We start from the raw sequence: 23,392 nt of genomic DNA, 5'->3' as shown, positions 1-23,392 counted from the left end.
AACCAGTTAGTGGCTAGTTTGTGTGTTGTATGTAGAGACCTCTTAAACCCTGTTGTCCATGTAAACCAGTAAGGGACCAAGCAAGAAGTCAGTTGTACAAAAGCACATTAGTGCTTTCACCCCAAACATTTTTTAAGACAGTTATTTATATATCTTCTATTGTGTCACTCAGAAATATCAGTGTACATTTCCAAACATTCCTTTTGCCATTACTTGTAAGAATCCAGTGATATTTTTACATGTACAGGGAGTCATATGTATTATTACATGAAGAAAAGGGGAAAAACTGAAACAGGCAAAATCCTGAAGAATTGTGGCAATGTTAGGAAAAAACGGCTTCAAACACAAAATGGTCAACTCATCAAATATTGATTTGATGGGATTTATTTAATTGATAAATAACTTTGATATATAACACTGTTTTTAAAAGCATCCCAACATACCTGAACTTTTACTCAAGTGATTAAAATGTCTCACAGTACTACAGCTTTGCAGGTAGGTTTCTTAGGTACCTAAGGTATTTAAGCTTGTTGGAGACTAATGTGCCCCAGACTTGCACAGTAATATACAGTATACAGTAGAGTATGTATATAAAACCAGTCAGTTCTGGTCCTGATTCTGATTGTTTGAGTCACGTTCTAAGCTGTTGTAAAATACCCCAATTTATAAATGCTGACTGCATTACATAGCCAAAGTACTTGCACATTCACACTATATGCAGCAGTTGAGACATGAGTTCATTTTTAATGGGGAACATGCTGTAAGCAGCAAAACACTGGCAGTTTCGTTGGTGGAATGGAGGCGGATCTTATTTTATGAAGCCTTGCTACACATATGAAATAACAGTTTTATAAAAGCAATAAGGTCCTCGAAGGAGTGGATTTGAGTGCATTTTATAACTTTGCGTGGAGCCTAACAACACCCTTAGCTGTTATTTAATGTACTTTCTTGGTGCGTATTGCTTTAATAGAGACCTCATAAACCCTGTTGTCCCTGTAAACAAGTTAGTGGCTAGACTTGTGTGTTGTATGTATAGAGACCTCATAAACCCTGTTGTCCCCGGAAACCACAATGTGGCTCGTCCCCATAAGCCTGTGAAATGTCACATATTTAATATAAGTATGTTGCGAAAGTGAAATAATGTTTTTGAAGTTGTGTTAGTCTTCTGTAGATCAAATAAAAATTTTTAACATTATTTTTACCTTGATTGGATGGAGGGAAAGGTGTGTCCCCGTAAACCACCAAAAAGTCACATTGACCTCAGAAACCACATATGCCTGTATGTGTGTGTGTGTGTGTGTGTGTGTGTGTGTGATGTTTGTGCACGGTTTGTGTGTGTGTGTGTTTGTGTTTTTAAAAGACCTTATAAGGAAAATTAGACCACATTCCAAGTCTTAGTGTGCTGATGTGTTGTCTAGATAGTCAGCTTCATTCAAGTGGAAACAATCAAATTCTTCATTTCAGGAATAGACAACACAATCTGACTGTCATAAGCTGTGTGTTGTTGTTGTGTGAAGTGTGTTGTTGTTGTTTACAGGAGCACAGAGTTAGATCTGCCGTATCCTGATCTGCATGAACACATCGCTGATATGAACGTCATGATGGCTCTGATCATCAACGGCCCTGTGTAAGTCATTACCCAGCATGCATTGCTCTCAGACGTGCGTGTAACACCTGTGTGTGTGTGTCTGTGCAGGAAGTCGTTCTGTTACCGTCGGCTGCAGTATTTGAGCTCCAAGTTTCAGATGCACGTTCTTCTGAATGAGATGAAGGAACTGGCCGCGCAGAAGAAAGTTCCCCACCGAGATTTCTACAACATGCGCAAAGTAACGCTACACACACGCACAACTGTTAAAGCACTGCACAGAACATTTACACCATGCGTGTGTGTGTGTGTTTGCGTGTCAGGTGGACACTCACATCCACGCCTCGTCCTGCATGAATCAGAAGCATCTGTTGAGGTTCATCAAGCGAGCGATGAAGAAATATCCGGATGAGATCGTGCACATGGAGGGCGGTGGAGGTCAGACGCTCATGGAGGTGTTCCAGAACATGAACCTGACGGCCTACGACCTCAGCGTGGACACGCTGGACATGCACGCGGTGAGACGCCACACACACCAGCTCACGGTCACATCGCCCCAGCGTCTGTGTGACCTCTGACACTTCCTCCTCAGGACAGAAACACTTTCCATCGCTTCGACAAATTCAACTCCAAATACAACCCCATCGGAGAATCCATCCTGCGAGAGATCTTCATCAAAACCGACAATCACATCCACGGAAAATACTTCGCTCACATCGTCAGGGTAGGCACAAACCGGAATATGGTCACCGCCGTGTGATTTATGGATGGGATGTGAACGTGATGCTGTGTGTGTGTGAACAGGAAGTGATGTCAGACCTGGAGGAGAGTAAATATCAGAACGCTGAGCTGCGTCTGTCGGTGTACGGCCGATCCAGGGACGAGTGGGATAAACTGGCGCAGTGGGCCGTCTCACACTCCGTGTACTCACACAACGTCCGCTGGCTCGTCCAGATACCACGACTCTTGTGAGCAGGAAATGACATCACCCGTGTGTGTGCGTGTGTCACGGCGTGTGACTGTGGTGAGATCATCACTGATGTGTGTGTGTGTGTGTGTGTGTGTGTAGTGATGTTTATCGCACAAAGAAGCAACTAGCAAACTTCCAGCAGATGTTGGAGAACATCTTCATGCCTCTGTTTGAGGTGACCATCAACCCCAACAGCCACCCACAACTACACCTGTTCCTACAACACGTGAGTAACACACACGCACACACACACACACACAAACTGCACAAATACACTTCAAATACAACCTTATGTGAGTCTCTTACAAACATCACTGAATCCCAAAGTAACATTACTATAATTCTATGATTCATTGAGTTAAACTGTGTGTGCGTGTGTGTGTGTGTGCATGTGTGTGTGTGCGTGCGTGTGTGTGTGTGTGCGTGTGTGTGTGTGTGCGTGTGTGCGTGTGTTCAGGTTGTGGGTTTTGACAGCGTGGATGACGAGTCTAAACCGGAGCATCACATCTTTAATCTGGACAGTCCGTCTCCTGCTCGCTGGTGTGAAGATGATAATCCACCTTATTCATATTATCTGTACTACATGTACGCTAACATCACCGTCCTCAACCACCTGCGCAGGTACACACACACACACACACATCATGTGCTGGATTCACCCAGAATATTACCCTTTTTAATACAGTTTTATTCATATTTTAAATGACCTTTCATTTTTAGGTTTTATGTACATTTTAGTGACATTTTTAGCAATTTTCTTATATGCTTTTTTTATTATTTCATTATTTTTATGTTGCTATATAAAATAGCGTATTTTATTTTATTACATTATGGTAATTCTAGTGCCTAAACCTTGTTTGTTTATTTCTGAAGGAAGTTTTTCCAATCATTTCAATGAAGAGAAACGTCTTCAAAGTTTTAATATTAGTAACCTAAAACCAGCTTGTATTCACCTGACCCTCGGCTCTGTGAGTGCAGGAGGCGGGGCTTCCACACCTTCGTGCTGCGACCTCACTGCGGGGAGGCGGGGCCTATTCATCACCTGGTGTCTGGATTTATGCTGTCAGAAAACATCTCGCATGGACTGCTGCTCAGAAAGGTACACACACACACACACACACACACACACACACAGGCACACACACACACGCACGCACACACAAATACACGCACACACACACACACACACACACACACACACACACTCAGGCTGTGTTCACATTTGACTTCTTTTTTGACAAGAAAAAGTTGTTCCAACCAGCGTTTCGGCTGCTATTTTATTTTTTCGAACTTGATCCTGACCAATCACCTTCCTCGCATGTTGTTATGGAAACGACAGGTCTCTGTCATTGGTTAACTGTAAGAAAGGCACTTGACGCAGGGCGTCTTTTTCAGAACTTTTTTCAACCTCTAAAGACGCTCTGAGCTGCAGAAAAAGACGCCGGCGCTGGCGTTTAAAAAAGCGCTCAGGTCTTTTTTGAAAACACTGTTTACTCCATAGGATTCTAATGTCAAATGTGAACATAGCCTAACACACTCAATAAATCTCTCTCTCTCTCTCTGGCTTTAGGCTCCGGTGCTGCAGTATTTGTATTATCTGGCTCAGGTGGGCATCGCCATGTCTCCTCTGAGTAACAACAGTTTGTTTTTGAGTTATCACCGGAACCCTCTGCCCGAGTATCTGTCCCGCGGGCTCATGGTGTCTCTCTCCACCGACGACCCGCTGCAGTTTCACTTCACCAAGGTGAGACAGCCGTCTGTGTGTTGAGCTCCTGATGTCTGATGTTAAAGCGTCCGTTTCAGGTGAATGACTGTGTGTGTGTGTGAGAGAATTCAACAACCATAAATATTTGTGTCCATGAAACTTTGTTTGTTTTGTCAAGTGTACGTTTGGACCCTGTGGATGATGTGTGTGTGTGTGTGTGTGTGCGCGTGTGTGTGTGTGTGTGTGCGTGTGCGTGCGCATGCGTGTGTGTGTGTGTTTCAGGAGCCTCTGATGGAGGAATACAGCATCGCCGCTCAGGTGTGGAAACTGAGTTCATGTGACATGTGTGAACTGGCCAGAAACAGCGTGTTGATGAGCGGATTCTCACACAGGGTAACACACACACAGACACCTCGACACACACACACACACACGTTTGTCTTCATCTGTTCATTGGTTGTGTTTCTCTCAGGCTAAGAGTTATTGGTTGGGTCCCGACTATGATAAAGAGGGTCCGGTGAGCAACGACATCCGCCGCTCAAACGTTCCTGACATCCGTGTGGCGTACAGACACGAGACTCTGTGTGAGGAGCTTCATCTGATCACTCAAGCCGTCCGGACGCAAGAGCTCCACAGCATCGACGAGGAGGCGCTGTCCTTCACTCCTGTCCAATCAGCACGCTAGACCACATGTGACCCCGCCCGTCCAATCAGCATGCTAGATGACTGGTGACCCCTCCCCTCCCTCGGCTCGGCCGTCATCAGGACCAAATCAACACTTCATCTCTGTCAATCTGACCTTTCAAATGAACTCGTGTGCATGTTTGGAGATATTTAAGCTACGCGTAGAGATATAAATATATATACATGTGTGTGTTTCTCATTTAGAAGTGTCATGATGGTGACTTTACGTTTCATCTGTTTTAAACGATAGCGCTTTCTTTCTTTAATCCACTTTAGCTTTAAATCACTTCGCGACGTGTCGACTGACTGTCATTGGTTAGATGTTGTAGAATAAGTTGTTCTTCTAGTCAGTTTGTTTTCACGTCTCTGAATGATTTCTGCTCTACAGATCTCAAACTCCATTGATATATCTTTTTCTAAGACACAACCCCGATCTTTACAGCACTTTCATCCCATGAAAACGTCGGTTTACTGACGAGAAGTTTTGTTTCATTTCTGGTGATTTTTTCGTGCACTAGTTATTATGTTTGACAAGACTTTTATTTTGTTTTTATTTTCTGATGTGTGTTTTAATGTGACTGTTGATCATTCCAAACTGTGAAAGGGAACTCCACCGAAAAATGGACATTTTGCCACGAAGTACTTGTTCGACGAGCCTGGAACGTTCGTTCAGTTGTCGGCGGAGTTTCCCTTTAAAGTTTTCTCTATAATGTATGACGATAATAATGAAGAACGATCAAATGTGCATTGACTGAAAAGACAGCATGATTTATTAAAACTAGAACACAGACCAAAGCATGACACACGCTGTCTGTTATTCACTGTGAATGATGTGCTGACAGTATTACATTCAATAAATCCTCAACATCATGTCTTCTGTGTTTTATAGCTCACACATATCAACACTGAGAGAAATAAGATTGACAGACATATGTTTTCTGATCGATTAGACGTGACGATGTGTGTTGATCAGTTCAGATCATTGGAGTCACTGCACTGGCCATCTGAAGAGAGGAAAATTACATCACATCAGATTTATCAAATCACACTTGAACCATTCAGATGGAAGAAATAAATGTATGTGAATCACCAAGACACGCGAAAAATAATTCCATCAACTCTTTCATAAGCACTTTAGTATTGTGCTTAAAAATGAACATTCGTTTTTTTCTTTGCAGTATTCAAGGTCTGAAAATTTTGCATTCTTTTTGCTATTTTTTATTTTTACAATATTTTGATTGGAAGAAATGTCACTCATTCACACAATAAAACAAACAAAAAGCTTCATTTTGACCAAACACATGACTGTAAATATGAAACTAAAGTGAATCTAAATGTGTGTATGTGAATAATGTTGTGAACTCACAGCAAGGGCTGATTTCACATTCTGCAGCTGATAGTAAACTCTGCCGCCTTCCTCTGGACACACCACTTTCAACTCATCACGCGTCATTCCCAACAACATGGACCCGCTGAGACCCCCTAAACAACGAATGGTACTGAGACACACACAGAGAAAAGACAAAGAGGAGAATAGCAATACTTTAACAAATGAATAATAACATGAAAAAAGCACAACAAAATTTTAAGTGTTATAATTAAACAAAATTGCTCAAATTTGAACAAATAAAATTTGCTAAACATTTAACAAAGCTGCTAAATCAAACACAATTGCAAAAATAAAAAATGGCTACAATTCTAACAAAATTTGTACAAATAAAATGTGCAAAGAATTGAACAAAATTGCTAAAAATAAAAAAATGCTAAAAATTAAACAAAACTGCTAAATGAGAGAAAATTGCCAAAAGAATAGGGATGTAACAATATCAAAATCTCATGGTATGATAATACCTCGGTATAAAGTACACAGTACAATATTTATTGCTATATTTATAATGACAAATGGTGACTTGGAAACGCGCCATAAGCATCCTCTTTTCTTAATCATCTAATCATAACTGTTGCTTAGAGGTGTGAGTTATGGTATGAGACGGGTGAAATGACCTAAAAAACCCTTTTATCAAATAAAATAATTGCACCAGAAGGACCTTGACAAAGGAAACATCTATTATTTTTTCTCTCTGTTAGGCCCGGAAGACCTATCGCTTCATACAGTCATGTGACCGCCATAATATTGAGACAATCTTGCTTTTGCGATAACACGATATCGATAATATTGTTACAGGCCTACTAAAAATTTTACAATATCGCTAAAAATAAACAAAACTGCTCAAAAATAAATTTGCTAAAAATTAAACAAAATTGCTAAAAATGAAACAATATCGCTAAAAGTGAACAAACTCTCTCTTTAGTTTTGCATATTTTTAAACAACAAAAGAAGCATATAAATGTCAAATCTCTATTTCTGAGATGCTAACTGAATGTTTCTCAGGGTTAGGGTCTTAAAGAATAACAGTATGTACAGTAATCTCACATTCTGCTGAAGGCCTTGTGCTCCAGCCAGGCGCGCACCTCCTCCGCTCGAGATCTTCTGTTGAGTACGGGCGCAGACGCAGACGCAGACGCAGACGCAGGCTCCTGCAGGTCACGAGAGGACATCACAATGATTCACAACACACGTACACACTGACACACACACACATTACACAATGACAGGTACATACACTCTTCTGCTCGTCCAGAGACTGAAGCATGTTGTTGGGCACGTGACCGACCCGACCCGACTGATTCCTCACCTTCCACCACTGCTTAGACATGTCCAACAACTACACACACACAAACACACACACAATTAAATTCATCAAAACTCTGTTCTGACACTTGTGTGTGTGTGTGTGTTTGATTCACCTGTAGTTCTTCTCCTTTACTGACTGTAAGTTCTCGATCATTACGAGCCGTGAAATCTAATTTTGCTCGCAGGTAACTTATCGCCGGCTCCTCTTCTGCACTACACAACACAAAACACACAACTTCACACACACACGATAAGCAGTATAATGTCTTGTGTGAGTGAATATTAATGGGTGAAATATGTGTACCGTTGTTGTGTTTGTTCCTGCCATGATTTGTTACTCTACAGAAAGGCAAAAAAGCAAAAACTCTTACAAATATTACAAAAGATATATATATATATACAAAATATATTAAAATATTTCATCACATTTTTATATTAAATTTTTCTGAAAGTGTTTTTATATTTAAATTAGGGCTTTCAAACGATTAGTCGCATCCAGAATAAAGGTTTGTTTGCACATAACATATGTCTGTGTACTGTGCATATTCATTTTGTATTTATAAACACAAACACATACATGTATATATTGAGAAAATATTAAATTAATAAACATTTATATAGGATTTAAATGATTGATAAATATAAATAAATACATGTAAATATTTTCTAAATATGCTTACATGTATGTGTATATTTACAAATAAACTAATTTAAATCTCAATCTTTATATTTTTCTCAATATATACATGTATGTGTTTGTGTTTATAAATACAAAATGAATATGCACAGTACACAGACATATGTTATGTGCAAACAAACCTTTATTCTGGATGCGACTAATCGTTTGACAGCCCTGACTGTCATATTTTTATGATGTGTGTTTGTACCATTTGTCGCGTGACAGCGTGTGGTTGTGGGTCTCTGTTGTGGTGTGTGTTTGTGACTTCAGGGTTTCTGATCTCTGGAGGCGTCCAGCCGTCATCAAACACAGGTGTGAATGTAGGAATAAATTCATCATCCTCCGGCCACTTTGTGCTACAACACACACAGTTTAAACACTTCAGCGTGTGTGTGCGCGTGTGTGTGCGTGTGTGTGTGTGTGTGTTACCTGGGAATGTTCCAGGGGTCTCCGAGCGACTGCCACAGTTTGTCTTCGTCAGGTGACGCGTGTTCACTCAAGAGCACAACACACTGAGGTTCTAACAGAGGAGCAACAACCGTCTGCGGGAGATCTTCACCACACTGACACACAATCTACACACACACACAATGTTATTCAACTCTTCAGGTGTGTGTGCGTGTGTGTGTGTGTGTGCGTGCGTGCGTGCGTGTGTGCGCGTCTCACCAGGTGTAGTATAGTGAAGAGACAGTGTGTGAGATCAGCAGCGCTGGGGTTTTCTATCTTGTCCTGAAGTTTGGCCTGATGAACACAAAACACACACACATGAACAACATCACAATCAAACTGTGACGTTTAACACATGACAGATGAAGTTCACACACCAGGAGATTAAACGCCATCTTGATCTTCTGAAGACACACGGTGAACTCTTCATCTGACGGCATTCCCTTCACTGCATCACAACACAACACAACACAACACAACACAACACAACACACACAAACGTTTACATGTCAACAGAATCTACAGCATGAAGGTCAAAGTCCAGGGGCTGGATTCACAAAAATGTTCTGAAGACTAAAAATTAAAGTTTGTAAGAATGTTAATAAATTCTTGAAAAACTAATATTTAAATTATTAAAAATATTTTCTTGTGAATGAATGAATGCCTTTTACACGAGTTACACTTGATCATTAATATACTTTTTCAAGAATTTCAACCAAAAAACATCTTTAAAAGTTTTTTCAGGAATCCAAAACAATTGTTTTAATGCCTTTTTATTTTTGTAGTTTTATCAATATTTAGATTGTAAAGTTTTATTCTTTATATTTTTCATGTTCATTTTAGTTCAAGTTTTTGGCTATTTTGTTATGTGCTTTTGTCATTTTATTATTTCTATCTTTTTTAAAACATTGATATTTCATAAATATATCATATTTATTATTTATATACATAATGTGCATTATTATAATGTCTACATTTGAATAATTAATATGATATAATAGTCATGTTTGTTTATTTATTATATGATATTAAAATATAGCAATATCACATTCATAATATTTAATTCATCTTCATTTCAGTTTTTTTTCCAGTTAATAATTTTAGTGTTTTTCACTTTATTTCTGAGGCAACAAGTTTTTCAAAACACTGTTTAGGCCATTTTATTATATTTAATGTGATTTAATGAAGAGAATATTTGATTAGTTATAGTTTTAATAAACCATAATAACCCTGATTATATATATATATACATATACATATAATTAAAATTAAGATTGACGTGAAGAAGTAGTTACGCATCTCTCACCTTTCTTCTGTCTCTTCTTCTTCTTCTGTTTATTTGTCTTTGGAGCGACAGCCGTCACTCTGTCCACGAACGCCTCGATGTCATTAATCAAATGATTCAGAATGTCCTGAACAGAGACACGTTTACTTCAGTTTGTGAGTCGTCACATCTCAATCATCTTCATCTGATTCTGTGTGCTCTCACCACGTCTCGGTCTCGTTCTGTGTACGGCCTCTGAGGGGGCGGGGCCAGAGGAGGGTCTATCTGAATATATGTAGATGTGTTTCTGGAGAGGGGTGGAGTCGGGCTGTCCTCATCTGCAGAAATAAAGTAACGTTGATGAATTATGCTGCACTAATCCTGACCGGTTTATTCCTTCAGTCACCGTAATCTGGAGCGCTCCAGTGTTCTGGAGGTTTCTGCGGCATCATCTCCGGTGATGTGTTTCGTGTACGTCTTTGCCGGACGTTTCCCGGAGCACTTTTACTGTGGAATGACACGGTTTGTGTTTACGACATCATCATCATCATCATGAGCGCGAACATAAAAGACGTGGATGTGAAATGAGCCGCTCACCTGGTGATCTTACTCTGTCTGTGGTGCAGGAGACGTTCCACATCTTTCTTCAGATAATCGGCCTGAAGAACACACCACACACAGCCATTGGTGAGGTGACGCGTGACGCGTGACGTGTGTGTGTTAGTTGTGAACTCACCCTGAGAGATTCGCACTGAAAGAGAAACACGCTGATGACACGGCTGATGTCGTCCTGAACACACAGAGTCAAGAGAGAATCAAAAACACCTCCGGCGTCCAACACGGCCCTCAACTCCACAACACGGCTGAACGACCACGACTCCAGCTCCTCCTGAACACAACACAAACACGTGACAACACAACACAACACATCAATAACCTGACCACTCAGATGCTTGACCTTTGTCTCGATGTCTTTGAGGAGCAGCGCTCCGTCTCCAGTCTCCAGAAGAACATCTTGACCCCACACACGACCCGTCGCCTCCAGAAACTTCAGTCTTTCCACACAATCATCTACAGAAGAGATCTGCTGACCGTCCAGCTCACACGTGAACAGATGCTGCAGGTGAACACAACACATCATCATCTCATCATGACACGCGTGTGCGTGTGTGTGTGTGTGTGTGTGTGTGTCTGTGTGTGTTACCTCCACACGGTACTGACACTCAAGCATCTGTCTGTTTATAGAGTCAGCGTAATCCTTCCTCTGCACTGTACACACACACAATGACAGAAAAACATGATGAGAAACACTGCAAAAATATTATTATGTCAAATATGAGTATGGCCAAACCAAGACAAGGGAAGACCAGACCGGACCGGACCGGACAAAATTACATTTAAAGTGGAGGCTTAAATTTCGTGTGTTACCTCATCTTTAGAAAGGAAGGAAGAAAGGAAGAAAGGAAGGAAGAAAGGAAGAAAGGAAAGAAACTTAATCTAAACTAAACTAAAGTAAATTTAAATTAAATAATAAATTCAATTGTATTTAAATAATAAAAAAATGAAATAATTCTGTCATCATTTACTCTCATGTCATTCCAAACTTGTATGACTCAAAATATCCCACATGTATAAATATCCCACAGTTATGTAAAGTGTACACAGTGTTGTGAGAAGTGTGAGTTAATAATGCATATGGTGATAAATCTCATGCGTGTACTGATGTGACGAGCATTAGATCATGTGTCGAGACTCACAGTAGATCGATCTAGCGCTGGGTCTGGATAAACTGGACAGCTCTGAAGAAGAGTCATCTGCAGTCATGCCACTGGAGAAAAACATCACGTCTGATAAAACACACCTCTCATGTGTATATGAAAGTGAAAGTGAGTCTTACGCTGAGCGCAGAGATTCTGCGTAACTGCCGGTCCAACTGTACAGACTCGAATCCCCATTCATGTTCCCAGATCACAACACCTACACACACATGAAAGACACACTTCAGCTGAAAATGATTCATCCTCATGTCATTTCAAACCTGGATTATGTTCTGCAGATCACAAAAGAAGATATTTTGAAAAATGTCGCTAATCAAACAACCATTGACATCCATTGACAATACCACTGAGACATTTCTCAAAATATCTTCTGTTGCGCTCCACTGAGGAAGTTGTCGTACACTTGTTAGTCTTCCGGATGTTTAGTGTACATGATGTAATGAATCTCCTGCAGGTTTATGAGGTTATAAACAATCATCTGTAATCAGCAGCGAGGAGCGGCCGGTGGACATTAACCAACCAAACCCTGTTACCATAGAAACCTGACAGAAGACCCTCAGCTACAAGTGTGCTGTTATGCTGTGTTCCCAGTAAGACTATAATGTTAATCTTAAACAATGTTTATTCATCTCTTTCAGTAAATATCTGCTTTAAATCCTCTATATTGTGTTGAAGTCTTTGATTATTCATGTCCTGAACTACAGTATAAATCAAATATCTGATCGTGATGTACAGTGCTGTGTTGAGTTTTATAACTGTGCTTTATACGTATTTCAATAGAGAATTAATCCAATTATGCATAAAATATTGATTCTTTAACGCACAGATTAAATCACAAATTAATTTAATCCTCCATGTGAGGGATGATAATCGTTTAAATTCAATAAAAAAAAACGATTTTAACAACGTGACCAATTGGTTGTTAGGACGTGCTCATCACGTCCTAGAAATGTTTTTTGGTACTTCGCTGCGACGAATATGGTACGTTCCAGGTATGTCTTCAGGAGGTCATCACCATGTACCAACAACGTCCAATGTTACGTCGTCACGACGAATATGGGAATCACAAAGTTACGTCGCTGGAACGTTATTATGGTACTTCGTGGCAACGAATATGGTCCGGTCCAGGTACGTCGTCACAACGTAACTGTGTTAGCTGGGTTCACACTAAATGCGAATAAAGCGATTTGCTCGGGTAAATTACTTACAAAGTCAATACAAAGATGCATATAGACGCGAACACACGTTAATCTCGTCTTCCGCAAAGGTTGAAAATATTTGTCAGATCGCGTCACTCACAGCGAACTTTTCCCGCGAGCAATAACCCAGATAGCACAATCCATCTGGTTTACGTCTATTTGACGTCTGCATTTACATCTGCAAGACATCTGCAATACATAGTTTGCTCATCTGCAATACGTCTCGGAGACGTCTGAACGTCTGTAATACGTCTGCTAAAGATCTGGAGATCTGCTGCGTAAAAACATCTGCTAAACATCTTAGAAAGAGCAGCTTTATATCCATTCTAAATCATAAACATCTTACAGACATCTTCTAGATGTCTATATGACGTCTGACAGCAGACATCTCTGAGACGTATTGCAGATGAGCAAACAATGTATTGTAGATGTCTTGCAGATGTAAATGCAGACGTCAAATAGACGTAAACCAGATGTATGTGTGCTATCTGGGAATGGATCTGGAACGCGATTTTTCGCGTTTGTTGTGAACCCAGCATTACACTGTTCACAACAAACGCGAAACAAGCGTTTTGCGCGAGGAAATTACATACAAGGTCAACACAAAGAGACGCGAACTCGCGGCAGGCGGCGCGATTGTCGCGAAGGTTGAAAATATTTGTCAGATCGCGTCACTCTCGCGAAAATAACCCCGCGAGAAATATGTGCGCACGTGGCCACACAAACAACAGAGATGTCTGCAACGCGACATTCAAAAGCATTCATGCTGCTCAAATGTTATCGGTTTTTTTATGTAGACGTTATCTGACCTCACCTCAGCTAAATAAAATGACGCGTTATTTCGCACAGACCGGGTGGCGCTACATAACACACCCACCTGTTACATAATGACCGATGGTGGCTCGAGGGTGTTTACCGGCCACGAACTTTACCGGAGAGTTCTGTTCGGTTTGCTGCGGCGAACTAGTGAAACGAATTGTCGTTTGGAACAGAATTTGTTCGAAGTCACGTCACAGACGGTCGTTTTTCCATTTCGAATGTAGTATGCCGAGCCCTTAAGTGTGCGTCCTTTAAACGTAAAAAAAGAAGAACGTCTACTTCTCAGCTTTGAGCCGTGACCTCATTTCTACACACTCACCATAGACATTGACTTTACATCTACTTCAAGTACACTTAAAAATGTTTTTCAATTTATACGTAAAGAACAACACCTGAGCATAAAGTGTGAATCGACATAAAAAGTAATCTAGGGGGTTAATTTAATTAAAGAAAACTTACAAGTGTACTTCGACTATACGAGAAAAAATTCAAACTTAGTGTTACAAGTATTGAACTAGTAAACTATTAGTAGTAGACATTCTACGTTCACTTGCAGTATATCTGAAGAACAAAAGAAAAGCTTAACTTGCGTACTAATTTACACATTAAAAAGTGGGCCAACTTTGTCCCAAGTACAATTTAAACTACACTTTCAAGTATACTCACTACATGTATACTTAAAAATAAACTCAATGGAAGTAAGTATTTACCTGTGTGTTCAAATTCTTCTCCTCAGGTGTGTGTGTGTTAGATCATGTTCAGGAATCAGACTGAAGTGTCTGTCAGGTACACCTGGGCCAAAGTCTGATGCGAGATCAGTGTTTAAGAAGCTCAGGTGTGACAGCACAGGTGCAGGTGGGAGGAGACAGACAGGAAACATCCACAGATCTGACAGACCGTAACAATAAACACACTCTCCGTCCCTCGTGACAGCTGCGCATGTTTGACATCTGAGGTCTCTGCTCATCACGTCAACGATTAAACCGTAAACGACAGCTTCAGACATTCTTTTTAGGAGAAAATGTTTTTCTGAGCTTTTCCCCAAACGTTCAATGTGTCATTAAATATCAACAAAACCAAAGGTGTGTTTTTCCATTTTATTTAGTAAATCCAACAAAAAAACACATCTGTGAATGATCAGATGGGATATGAAATCCATACAGTTTAATAAAACAAATGCCATTCACCCCGAAAGTGCACAGAACCACGTAAAGCAGATGACGTCGATCACTATGATGTCGTTTAATGCAATAAAAACATTAATAATGAGAAACGAGATTAAAAGAGCTCATGACGATACAGTGTGAACAACTACACTAACAAACAACACATTAGTTAGTTTAATAAAAGCGTGATCCGAGTTTAAATATTGGCAGAGGTTAGCGTGAGGGGTTCTGTATCTGTGTGGCTGATTATTAACAGTCACAACACGCGTGTGCGCACACACACACACACACACACACACACACACACACACACACACACACACACACACACACACGCGTGCTAGACTTCGACCCAGAGATGAGATCTCCATCGAGCGGTCACGGTCCGTCTCTCACATCCGCGTCCGCAAACGTCTTTAAGTACTTTCCCATAAAACCTCTTCCGATTGGTCGTTGGCGGGCCGTCTGCGCATCACTGCGTCTGCAGGGCCTGCGTCAGGTGAATCCCGGCTCCGGGCGGCAGAGGCCAGTTGTCCTGACCCTGATGTGTCTGTAGGAGACGGTAGAGCTGCTTGAGATGCGTGACGATGTTGTCTTTGATGTCAGGAATGGAGATCTGCAGACGAACGCTGCCGCTGTCGAAGGAGCGCGTGCAGTCGCCGGAGAACATCTCGCTGATCATACGAGCCACCACCGGAATCACCTGCACACACACACACACCATCAATGAAGTTCATTCACTTCACGATGTTCACAATTTCAGATCAAATCAAACACCAAAGGAGCGTTTAAACTTCTTCACTTACAATAATCACTTATAATCGAAAAAGTTGCATTTACTAAACTGCATTAAAAAGATCAAATATAGATTTGGCATTGACTGCTTAATTTTATTGGTGGAGATGCAACCATGTATTTAAATATATTTCATGTTTTAAATATTATTTTGTGCTTTCACGGATTTCAAAAGGACGTTTCGGGGTAACCTTTTAGGTTTTATTTTTTATTGGCAGGTCTATTTAATTTGTATTCTTTCACATACACTCAAATTAAATGAAACCTTGAATGTTGGACCTTTTTACAAGCCTGTGATGACGTGTTCAACAGTCATCAATGTCGTAATTCCTCCAAAGTTTTTTATATTTTCTTTTTTTTAAATGCACGTACGTTTGTATTATATTACCTTTCAGCAAATTACAAACAATTGTTAACGCTCGTGCGAGGATGTTTCTTATACAGCGTCTAAAGCCGTGGTCACACTTGACTTTTCCCTCCATTGACTTCCATTCATACGCATGCGACAGACCGGAAACGCGAGCCCGTCCAACGATATTTCGCATTTCGCTGCGTAGCAATGTTCAGGTTTGGTGAACTCTGACCTGCGAATTCACGTCACGTGAGTGCGTGAGACCAAAAGAAGATCAAAACGTTACAGCGTGACCTCTCGGTACAGAAATGTAAAAAATGGAAGAATCGCACACATCCATTTTCGTACCACCATCCGAACGTTCTTCGCATGCTCAAAGTCAAGTCTGACCACGGCATAAAGAAGTCACGGTTAATTTGCCATCATTCTCTCTTTTCACTGCCGTCATCAGACTCTCTCCATTTTTTTTTATTTTTTTGAATGAAAGTAGTAAAAACACTATCGTCGAGTTTTTCATTTGCTATTTGAGCAAATGAGAATGCAAAAAAGATATTTGTGGTAGCCTCCCATTCACCGCTATAGAAGTTTATCCAACTTTGACGTAAACCTGCGTGCGCAACAAAAAATTATACTGAAAATCATTCATGTTTCGAAAAACATTTTTCGTTTTGCTTCTACATTTTACTCAAAATAGTGTGATGAAATATACAATCATGATCGTATTAGGTATTAAATCAAATCGTAAACAGCGTGTCTCAGAACACCCCTAAACATGTTAAATTCATGTTTCCGCATGTATGATTTTCATCAAACGCTGTGGATTGTGTTGATTTAGTTCCGGGTTGAAGCAGGAAGTGTGTGAAGTCTCACCTGCACCATGATGAGTTTTCTGTCTCGAGGTCGACCGTCGGGCCACTCCTCCCCGAAACACAGATTAATGTCAAACATGGGCGAATCAGAGGACGACTGACCTCGCTGGTGGTGAGCGATCACACCTGCAAACACACACGAGCAGATCTTAAAATGACACTTTCATCATCAAACATCGGATCATTTTCTGCCTTATAACGCCAAACAATCTCATTTCCAGTTAAACACAAAAAGTGATTCACTTATATTTTCCAAAAGTAAAGGTTTGTGTCAAACTAAAGCAGAAAACCGGACGACGAAGACCGGACGCTCACCGCTGAGGAAGGACTCCAGACAGAAGAGTTTGACCTTTCGCTGACGCTCGATGAGATTGGGAGCGTTGGGGTTGGGTGCGCAAGGACCGGACCAGTACACTTTGCACTGACACAGCCTGACGGCGTAGATGTCGTGACCGCTGACCTCCAGGATGAGCCCGCGGTCCATGACGTCCAGCAGGCGGCTGGTGAAGACGCGCTGCTTTTCGTTGGCGATGTGTTCGGTGGGGGGGAAGCGCACCTGCTCCAGACTGATGGGGCCGAACAGCTCCTCCTGATTCACCATAGGACCCAGATCCCCGTAAAACAGCCGGCAGCCCTGCGGGTTACTGACGATCGCCGGCGGACACACCTCCTTACCGCGGTAAAAGCACTGCACCTCCAGATCGGTCACTGGGAAACACACGTGACACGGGCGAGTTGAGAAACGGTCGAACCAATGCAGATTATGTATTTAACACGCGTGTTATTTCCTACTGGGCAGAGAGCTGATCCACGTCTCCGGGGTGGCGAACATGGCCTCCAGAGGTGTGGGGGTCTGGACCTCCATGGGCGGCGGCTGCATCTCCACGTCTGGCTCTTCTTTGGGTCTCCAGGCCGGAGGAGGAGGCGGGCAGCTGGGGGGCTGCATGGGAGAGACTGAACCCGGAGGAGTCCAGACCTGAGCCATCGGAGAGGCGCTCATCCCTGAACACACACACGAGTATTAAAAACGATCGTTTATATTAACAAGATGTCAGTTGCGCGACAACAAGTTGTATTAGCCAGAATATTAACACAATCTGTTAATATGTTTATTCTACTATATACTACCCTGTACAATGTCTCTTATATGTTATTATCCCCCATTTTCTGTAAAATAGTCTTTATTTTTATATATGCACAATTTAGAATGTTTTAGACTTTAAATCGTATTATATTGTATTGTCATTGTGTTGAATGTCTGTACTAGAAGCTTCCAACACCAAAGAAAATTCCTTGTGTGTGCAAGCACACTTGGCAATAAAGCTCTTCTGATTCTGATTCTGATTCTGAATAGTCTTCAACAGGTGTGTGCGTGTGGGTACGTTGTGGTGGATATGGTGGTGGAGGGTCTGGAGTGTCCGGAATATCATCTTCATCACCGTCGGTCTCATCTGTGTGAACTGAACCTGAGAGAGCGAGAGACAAAACTAGTCATCCAGTCTGATTCAGTGATTCAATGATGAAAAGTGAATCATACGTGATTTCGGGCTAGTCCACGTGTGTGTGTGTGCGTACGCACCTGGGTTACTGGGTGTAATGTCACACACATCGTAGATCTTCCGTGGGTTCATGGGAACTTCTTTGGTTCCGTCATAAATGAGATTAAACTCTCGGCTCTTGTTGAGGGCACAGCGCAGCTGAGCTTTCCATTTAGCCGGATCCGGCTCATCCACTCCTTCCTGATATTTCCCCGTCTCCACAGCCCACGCCTGACACACACACACGCACACACACACACATCAGTCTGTGTCTGATCTCCTGCACTATTCCACATCTGACGCACACAATAACTCACTTTAAAGATGGTGTTTTCCTCTTCCTGTTGCGGCGTGTGACGTGTGGCGTGTTTCCATGGAATCTGGAAGCGGCGGGCGTCGCGGTCCAGCCACATCAGACCCGGAAACACCCCGTTATTCACCTGATCCACCAGCCAGGGCTTGAGCCGCACGCGCCGGGGGTGAGAAGACATGACGTCCCCCTGCGGGAGAGAAAAACTGCCCCTCGTACACTGCGGAGTAAAGCCGAAACAAATCAATACAACAGAAAGATCTCCCGTTCACACCGCGCGCGTTTAATCCGGTTTCACTTCACTTCGGATTCAAATCGGTATCTACTCCTTGTTTGTTTTCTTGCATGCTTATGTGCGTTTCTTTGCTATTTAGGAAGTTTGGAAACACGTTTGAAAACATTATTAAAACTGTATTACTGACCTGACCATTCATTACAATCGACACGATTAAAAGTCATATACCTGAATATATTCATACATACCGTATTATTATATTGCAACTATATGATTTATAAAACATAGTATGCTTGATGTGTGCAATATGACTTTAAAACTATTTATAAGATACTTTATGAGTAAACAAACTTCCGGTGAGTGTGATAACTCGAAACTAACACGAATTCCGGCGTTTGAACACACAAACATTTACAAATAAATAAAACGTTGATTTTAACACATTATAGCGCCGTCAGTAAGAGTAAAATAGCACAAATACATAATATAAATGTGATCAAATGTGAAAAACTCATATAAACGCGTCTCACCTGCAGGTTTCAGGAAGCGCTCGCGCCTCAAACCAGGAAAACCCCGCGAAACTACGACCTCGCTGGAAAAACACCACAGATTACTGAAGATAAACCTTTACAAGACGTTTATCTAAAGAGTCCGTGAGATAATCCGATCACGGGTGCGGCGTGTGTCCGCGTGAAGTGTGTTTCGTGACTCTGCGCGAGAGTTTCACCGTCTGCCGAAACTCAGGTACGGCGGTGACGTCACGCGCCTTTCAGCGGGTCACACCTTCACACACACACACGCGCGCGCGCGCGCTTGTATTTATGACCTTGTGAAACTCTCCATTCACATTTATTTAAGTCAAATAAAATGACAACTATCAAAACTTACAATTATTTCGATTTGAATCACGACTGGTTTTACACATTGTTTAGTTTAACACATTCGTTTTACACAATCGTGTGGTGGAAATGTTTGCTTATTTTTAACTCACACGTTCAAGATAAAGATATATCACCACAGACTATTTTATTTAAATTATTTTCCTCAGAAAACATCAGCAAATGGAAGCCACTCTATAAATAAACAGATGGTATTGATTCACTGTAAATAAACACATTCTATCGATTTCCCTTCACTTTGAACTGCATCTCTCTCTCTCTCTCTCTACTTTATTGGCATGATTGTGTGTTCTTACAATATTGCCAAAGTATTGAACATATAACAAAAGACATACAATAAGTACAAACATTAAAGTGAAATTAAAATAAGTTGCTAAGTAAAAGATCAAATAAAGAATGAAATATAAAATAAAGTATATGTAAATAAACAAATCGACTGAAAGGTAAACAATTAAAATATTTGTAAAATGTACATTTTAGGCAGAAACCTGAGAATAGAATAAAAGTCTCTCTCTCGTGTTCATGATGACACCAGCAGATGGCGCTACAGATCAGCACAACATGAATCCTAACTTTAAAAAAAAACTTTATTTACGCTTAAGCGATTGCAGGAACCTGAATTAAATACGACTTCTGACTATGTGACAGTTTTTCATTTTGTGTCCATATTTACTGTATTTTCTATTTGTATTAAAGAGACTGAAAAAGATCATAAAACATTTAAAAATAAACGCTGATGATCGAGGTGACACACACACACACACACACACACACACACACGCAGTTTGTGATGCAGGACTGTAGGTTTATTGTTAGTGTTTGTACACACACGTGTTTCTCCACATTGCGGGGTTGTGAGGCTGAAGGCCGGTGGGTTTGTGTCTATGATCTGTGTCCCAGGAGAAACTATATCCACAGGTGGGCTTCTGTGCGGTGTAGAAGGGTCTCAGAGAGTTTAAACTGCTGTAGTGACGGCTGTGAGCATCTGTCACCTCTCCATCACTGCTGACGTCCACCGGCACACCAGACGCCAGAGAAACCATCACATCCTACAACAAACACTTCACATCATCACAACGGAGATCAGAGAGAGGTGTGTGATGTGATGATGTTACCTGCGCGCTCTCGTCTGTTCTCCTCACCTGCGGCTCCATCACATCATCATCAGCTGCAGCAGCACTGTTCATCATCACCACCTGTCTGTCTCTCTGTCTCTTTTATTCAGATGTGATGACGAGTGAAGAGATTTCACCTCAGGACTGACCCTGTTAAGACATCACACAGAGGTTACCATGACAACAGAGACCGTTTCATCGGACGCGCGCGCCTGGCCCGAAGTTGAATATCGCTCTGTGTTTGGTTATAATATAACAATTCATTTAAAATTGAGATTATATTAATAGTAACGTATAGCTATTCATAATTTATTATTAATTAAATTAAATTAAAACTATTGATTCTTTGCAAAGGTCTAGCGGAAGTTAAACGTTTGTTTACGTTTTTGACGCTGAAATATGACTTGACAAAGGTCAATATAATAAAGTATTATTTTATAATACTTATAAAATAAAAGGTCTATATAAAAGTATCTATCTATCTATAAAAAAGATTTGTCGACCGAATAAAAAAATGGTGTTTTCTCCATTTTGTACCATACATTTCATATTTTGTTGATTTAATCTCACCTCAGGAAATTAAAGCAAATATTGGACAAATAAACCCTCCAGACATCACTTCGACTGCCCTCTATCTCTGGTATTTATTAATCCTAAAAACTCACATAGAGTTTGATTCTGGTTTTGTTTTTATTGATAAATCATGTAAGGAATCTGTGTCTAGCTCATCAGGGGCTGGATTCACAAAACATTCTTAAAGTCCCCTTGAACCGGAAGTTGCGATACATTTCCGAGTGAAATTGAATTTCTAATGAGAAAATAGTGGGCGTGGCTTTCATATTTCTCTGCGATTTGATTGGATGTATGAAAACAGCCGTTGCGTTTTGAAATGGATGTTGCAGCAGACTGACAGTTGAAGGGGAGGAGTTAATGAGTTAATCCGCCTAAGCCGTCTAGCATACATCATTTGAGATAGAGAGTCATTACAGGACGGAAGTGCATTCTCAGATTTTAACTGAAGATTATGAGGGCACACGAATTTTATAAAGAGAATGACCCACACTGATCAACTATTTACTATAAACGCTGCGATATTTCATGAACACATAGGCATTGTAATTCTTAATTTCACTGGGACTTTAAGAAGAAAATTCTGTTTAACTGCCATACTTTTTTCTTAAATTCAAATTTGCATATTTTGCATTCCCGAAATAACTTCTTATAAGACATTTCTTACATTTATTTCTCAAGATGGATTTACAAAGCATATGTCGTTTTATTCTTATGAAAAACATATTTGAAAACTTCTTAAGAAGAAACATTCTTACGAACTTCCTGTAATTTATCTTAAGAAGAATCTTATATTTTGCCTTAAGAACAGTTTCGTGAATTTCTGGGAAACAGATCTCGAAGAGCTCACTGACACATTCTGAACATTCTCAAAAGAGAGGTTCTTGCTTTTCTCCTCGGCTGGACGAACAGGACAAACCAGTTTCAATTCTGGTCCCGTGCCAACTGGGAATGATGGGATACGCCCACAAACTCCCTCTGACATTTTAACTTCTATCCTGGAATACATTGTTCTCCATCATTCTACGGGGAGTGTTCATTCCTTCCCTTTATTTTCAGATGACACCATTAAAACTGTCTATTTTTATGCTGACACAATTAAATACTACTGAACTGCGTATGTTATATTCCTTGAGATTTTATTACAATATTCATATTGACTTGAAATATTTTGTATAAAATATTAAATATTGTTAAAAGCTCAAGTTCTTGAAAGATGCAGTTAGTAGGCTATATTATCTCTGCTGTATTACATCTGCTATCTGGTCAGACATGTGACCTTTGACCCTGTTATACATCATACATTTATTGCATTATGTTTCACTATATAGGCTATATCATATTGGCTAACTAAATATTTAATATAAAATATATCTGATGTATTTCCCAAAGGGCTTTACACACACGTGCACATCTTACTGGAAACAAACAACGATCAGTGACATCAGAACAATCGAACAGAATTTTATTTTTAGATTTTCCTGAAACTCACCATGACAACAAATACTTGAGTTTCTTTGATTTTTAATGTAAAGCCGAGTGAGTAATATTGTGGGTGTGGAGCGTCGACTGGCGCAGGATTGAAGCGCGAGGTGTGTTTCCTCTACAATGGGCGGAGTCAGAGGTCGCGCAGCGCTTTATGTTTGTTGTGGGCGGAGCCAGTTGCCTGGGTCAAGTGTATGTGCGTCTTGTGGGCGGGGTCAACAGGGTGTTTCAGG

General features: G+C 40.7%; 4 protein-coding genes across 12 annotated transcripts in view; 1 reads left to right on the top strand and 3 right to left on the bottom strand.

The window, feature by feature from the left end:
• ampd2a (adenosine monophosphate deaminase 2a) overlaps window positions 1–6,224 on the top strand; it is a 15,339-nt gene extending 9,115 nt beyond the window's left edge. For all 4 annotated transcript variants that reach the window (XM_057325716.1, XM_057325718.1, XM_057325715.1 and 1 more), the window contains 11 exons: window positions 1,538–1,627; window positions 1,697–1,826; window positions 1,909–2,103; window positions 2,178–2,309; window positions 2,390–2,553; window positions 2,655–2,781; window positions 3,013–3,176; window positions 3,534–3,654; window positions 4,126–4,299; window positions 4,543–4,653; window positions 4,733–6,224. In XM_057325716.1, coding sequence (XP_057181699.1) covers window positions 1,538–1,627; window positions 1,697–1,826; window positions 1,909–2,103; window positions 2,178–2,309; window positions 2,390–2,553; window positions 2,655–2,781; window positions 3,013–3,176; window positions 3,534–3,654; window positions 4,126–4,299; window positions 4,543–4,653; window positions 4,733–4,945 — 1,621 coding nt within the window. In that variant the 3' untranslated portion in view covers window positions 4,946–6,224. The remainder of the gene's footprint in view (window positions 1–1,537; window positions 1,628–1,696; window positions 1,827–1,908; window positions 2,104–2,177; window positions 2,310–2,389; window positions 2,554–2,654; window positions 2,782–3,012; window positions 3,177–3,533; window positions 3,655–4,125; window positions 4,300–4,542; window positions 4,654–4,732) is intronic.
• On the bottom strand, window positions 5,834–14,712 carry eps8l3a (EPS8-like 3a). 4 transcript variants are annotated; one of them, XM_057325721.1, is made up of 20 exons: window positions 14,536–14,704; window positions 11,927–12,006; window positions 11,787–11,857; window positions 11,234–11,298; window positions 10,988–11,146; window positions 10,766–10,918; window positions 10,627–10,688; window positions 10,436–10,536; window positions 10,255–10,367; window positions 10,072–10,177; window positions 9,143–9,213; window positions 8,985–9,059; window positions 8,748–8,893; window positions 8,527–8,674; window positions 7,944–7,978; window positions 7,753–7,852; window positions 7,569–7,670; window positions 7,379–7,482; window positions 6,311–6,443; window positions 5,834–5,948 (listed from the first exon to the last, which is right to left on the bottom strand). In XM_057325721.1, exons 2-20 carry the CDS (start codon window positions 11,986–11,988, stop codon window positions 5,919–5,921), a joined length of 1,836 nt encoding a protein of 611 aa, XP_057181704.1. In that variant the 5' UTR covers window positions 11,989–12,006; window positions 14,536–14,704; the 3' UTR covers window positions 5,834–5,918. The 4 variants fall into 4 exon arrangements, with proteins under 4 accessions (XP_057181704.1, XP_057181702.1, XP_057181703.1 ...); XM_057325719.1 differs by having other exon boundaries at window positions 10,766–11,146; XM_057325720.1 differs by lacking the exon at window positions 14,536–14,704 and adding an exon at window positions 13,884–14,058 and having other exon boundaries at window positions 10,766–11,146.
• A 196-nt stretch (window positions 14,713–14,908) lies between these two features.
• irf6 (interferon regulatory factor 6) lies at window positions 14,909–19,860 on the bottom strand. The gene is made up of 8 exons (XM_057326322.1): window positions 19,621–19,860; window positions 18,863–19,075; window positions 18,587–18,776; window positions 18,390–18,473; window positions 17,800–18,009; window positions 17,323–17,715; window positions 17,009–17,133; window positions 14,909–15,694 (listed from the first exon to the last, which is right to left on the bottom strand). The coding sequence occupies exons 2-8, from the start codon at window positions 19,034–19,036 to the stop codon at window positions 15,464–15,466; spliced, it is 1,407 nt and encodes a 468-aa protein (XP_057182305.1). The 5' UTR covers window positions 19,037–19,075; window positions 19,621–19,860; the 3' UTR covers window positions 14,909–15,463.
• A 920-nt stretch (window positions 19,861–20,780) lies between these two features.
• Window positions 20,781–23,287, bottom strand: LOC130548799 (putative uncharacterized protein GUCA1ANB). 3 transcript variants are annotated; one of them, XM_057325816.1, is made up of 3 exons: window positions 23,167–23,287; window positions 21,105–21,254; window positions 20,781–21,038 (listed from the first exon to the last, which is right to left on the bottom strand). In XM_057325816.1, exons 2-3 carry the CDS (start codon window positions 21,177–21,179, stop codon window positions 20,802–20,804), a joined length of 312 nt encoding a protein of 103 aa, XP_057181799.1. In that variant the 5' UTR covers window positions 21,180–21,254; window positions 23,167–23,287; the 3' UTR covers window positions 20,781–20,801. The 3 variants fall into 3 exon arrangements, with proteins under 3 accessions (XP_057181799.1, XP_057181798.1, XP_057181801.1); XM_057325815.1 differs by lacking the exon at window positions 23,167–23,287 and having other exon boundaries at window positions 21,105–21,321; XM_057325818.1 differs by lacking the exon at window positions 23,167–23,287 and having other exon boundaries at window positions 21,132–21,321.
• Window positions 23,288–23,392: the final 105 nt, after the last annotated feature.

The sequence above is a fragment of the Triplophysa rosa genome, linkage group LG25, assembly GCF_024868665.1.
Source record: "Triplophysa rosa linkage group LG25, Trosa_1v2, whole genome shotgun sequence".
Taxonomy (NCBI): Eukaryota; Metazoa; Chordata; class Actinopteri; order Cypriniformes; family Nemacheilidae; genus Triplophysa; species Triplophysa rosa.
Note: the sequence above shows the minus strand (reverse complement) of the source record. Positions and strands in the feature narration are given on the sequence as shown.

What these genes read in the sequence shown, in the direction of transcription:
- eps8l3a (XM_057325719.1), bottom strand. Translation starts at nt 11,988, where the DNA reads ATGAATGGGGATTCGAGTCTGTACAGTTGGACCGGCAGTTACGCAGAA. An exon ending in GAAGAAGAGACAGAAGAAAG is followed by an intron (nt 9,214 to 10,071) that starts GTGAGAGATGCG and finishes GTTGTGATGCAG; the next exon opens with TGAAGGGAATGCCGTCAGAT. An exon ending in GTAAAGGAGAAGAACTACAG is followed by an intron (nt 7,671 to 7,752) that starts GTGAATCAAACA and finishes GTGTGTGTGTAG; the next exon opens with TTGTTGGACATGTCTAAGCA.
- irf6 (XM_057326322.1), bottom strand. Translation starts at nt 19,036, where the DNA reads ATGTCTTCTCACCCCCGGCGCGTGCGGCTCAAGCCCTGGCTGGTGGAT. An exon ending in CATTACACCCAGTAACCCAG is followed by an intron (nt 18,474 to 18,586) that starts GTGCGTACGCAC and finishes TCGCTCTCTCAG; the next exon opens with GTTCAGTTCACACAGATGAG. An exon ending in GTGGATCAGCTCTCTGCCCA is followed by an intron (nt 17,716 to 17,799) that starts GTAGGAAATAAC and finishes TGTGTTTCCCAG; the next exon opens with TGACCGATCTGGAGGTGCAG.
- LOC130548799 (XM_057325816.1), bottom strand. Translation starts at nt 21,179, where the DNA reads ATGATGAACAGTGCTGCTGCAGCTGATGATGATGTGATGGAGCCGCAG. An exon ending in GAACAGACGAGAGCGCGCAG is followed by an intron (nt 21,039 to 21,104) that starts GTAACATCATCA and finishes TGTTTGTTGTAG; the next exon opens with GATGTGATGGTTTCTCTGGC.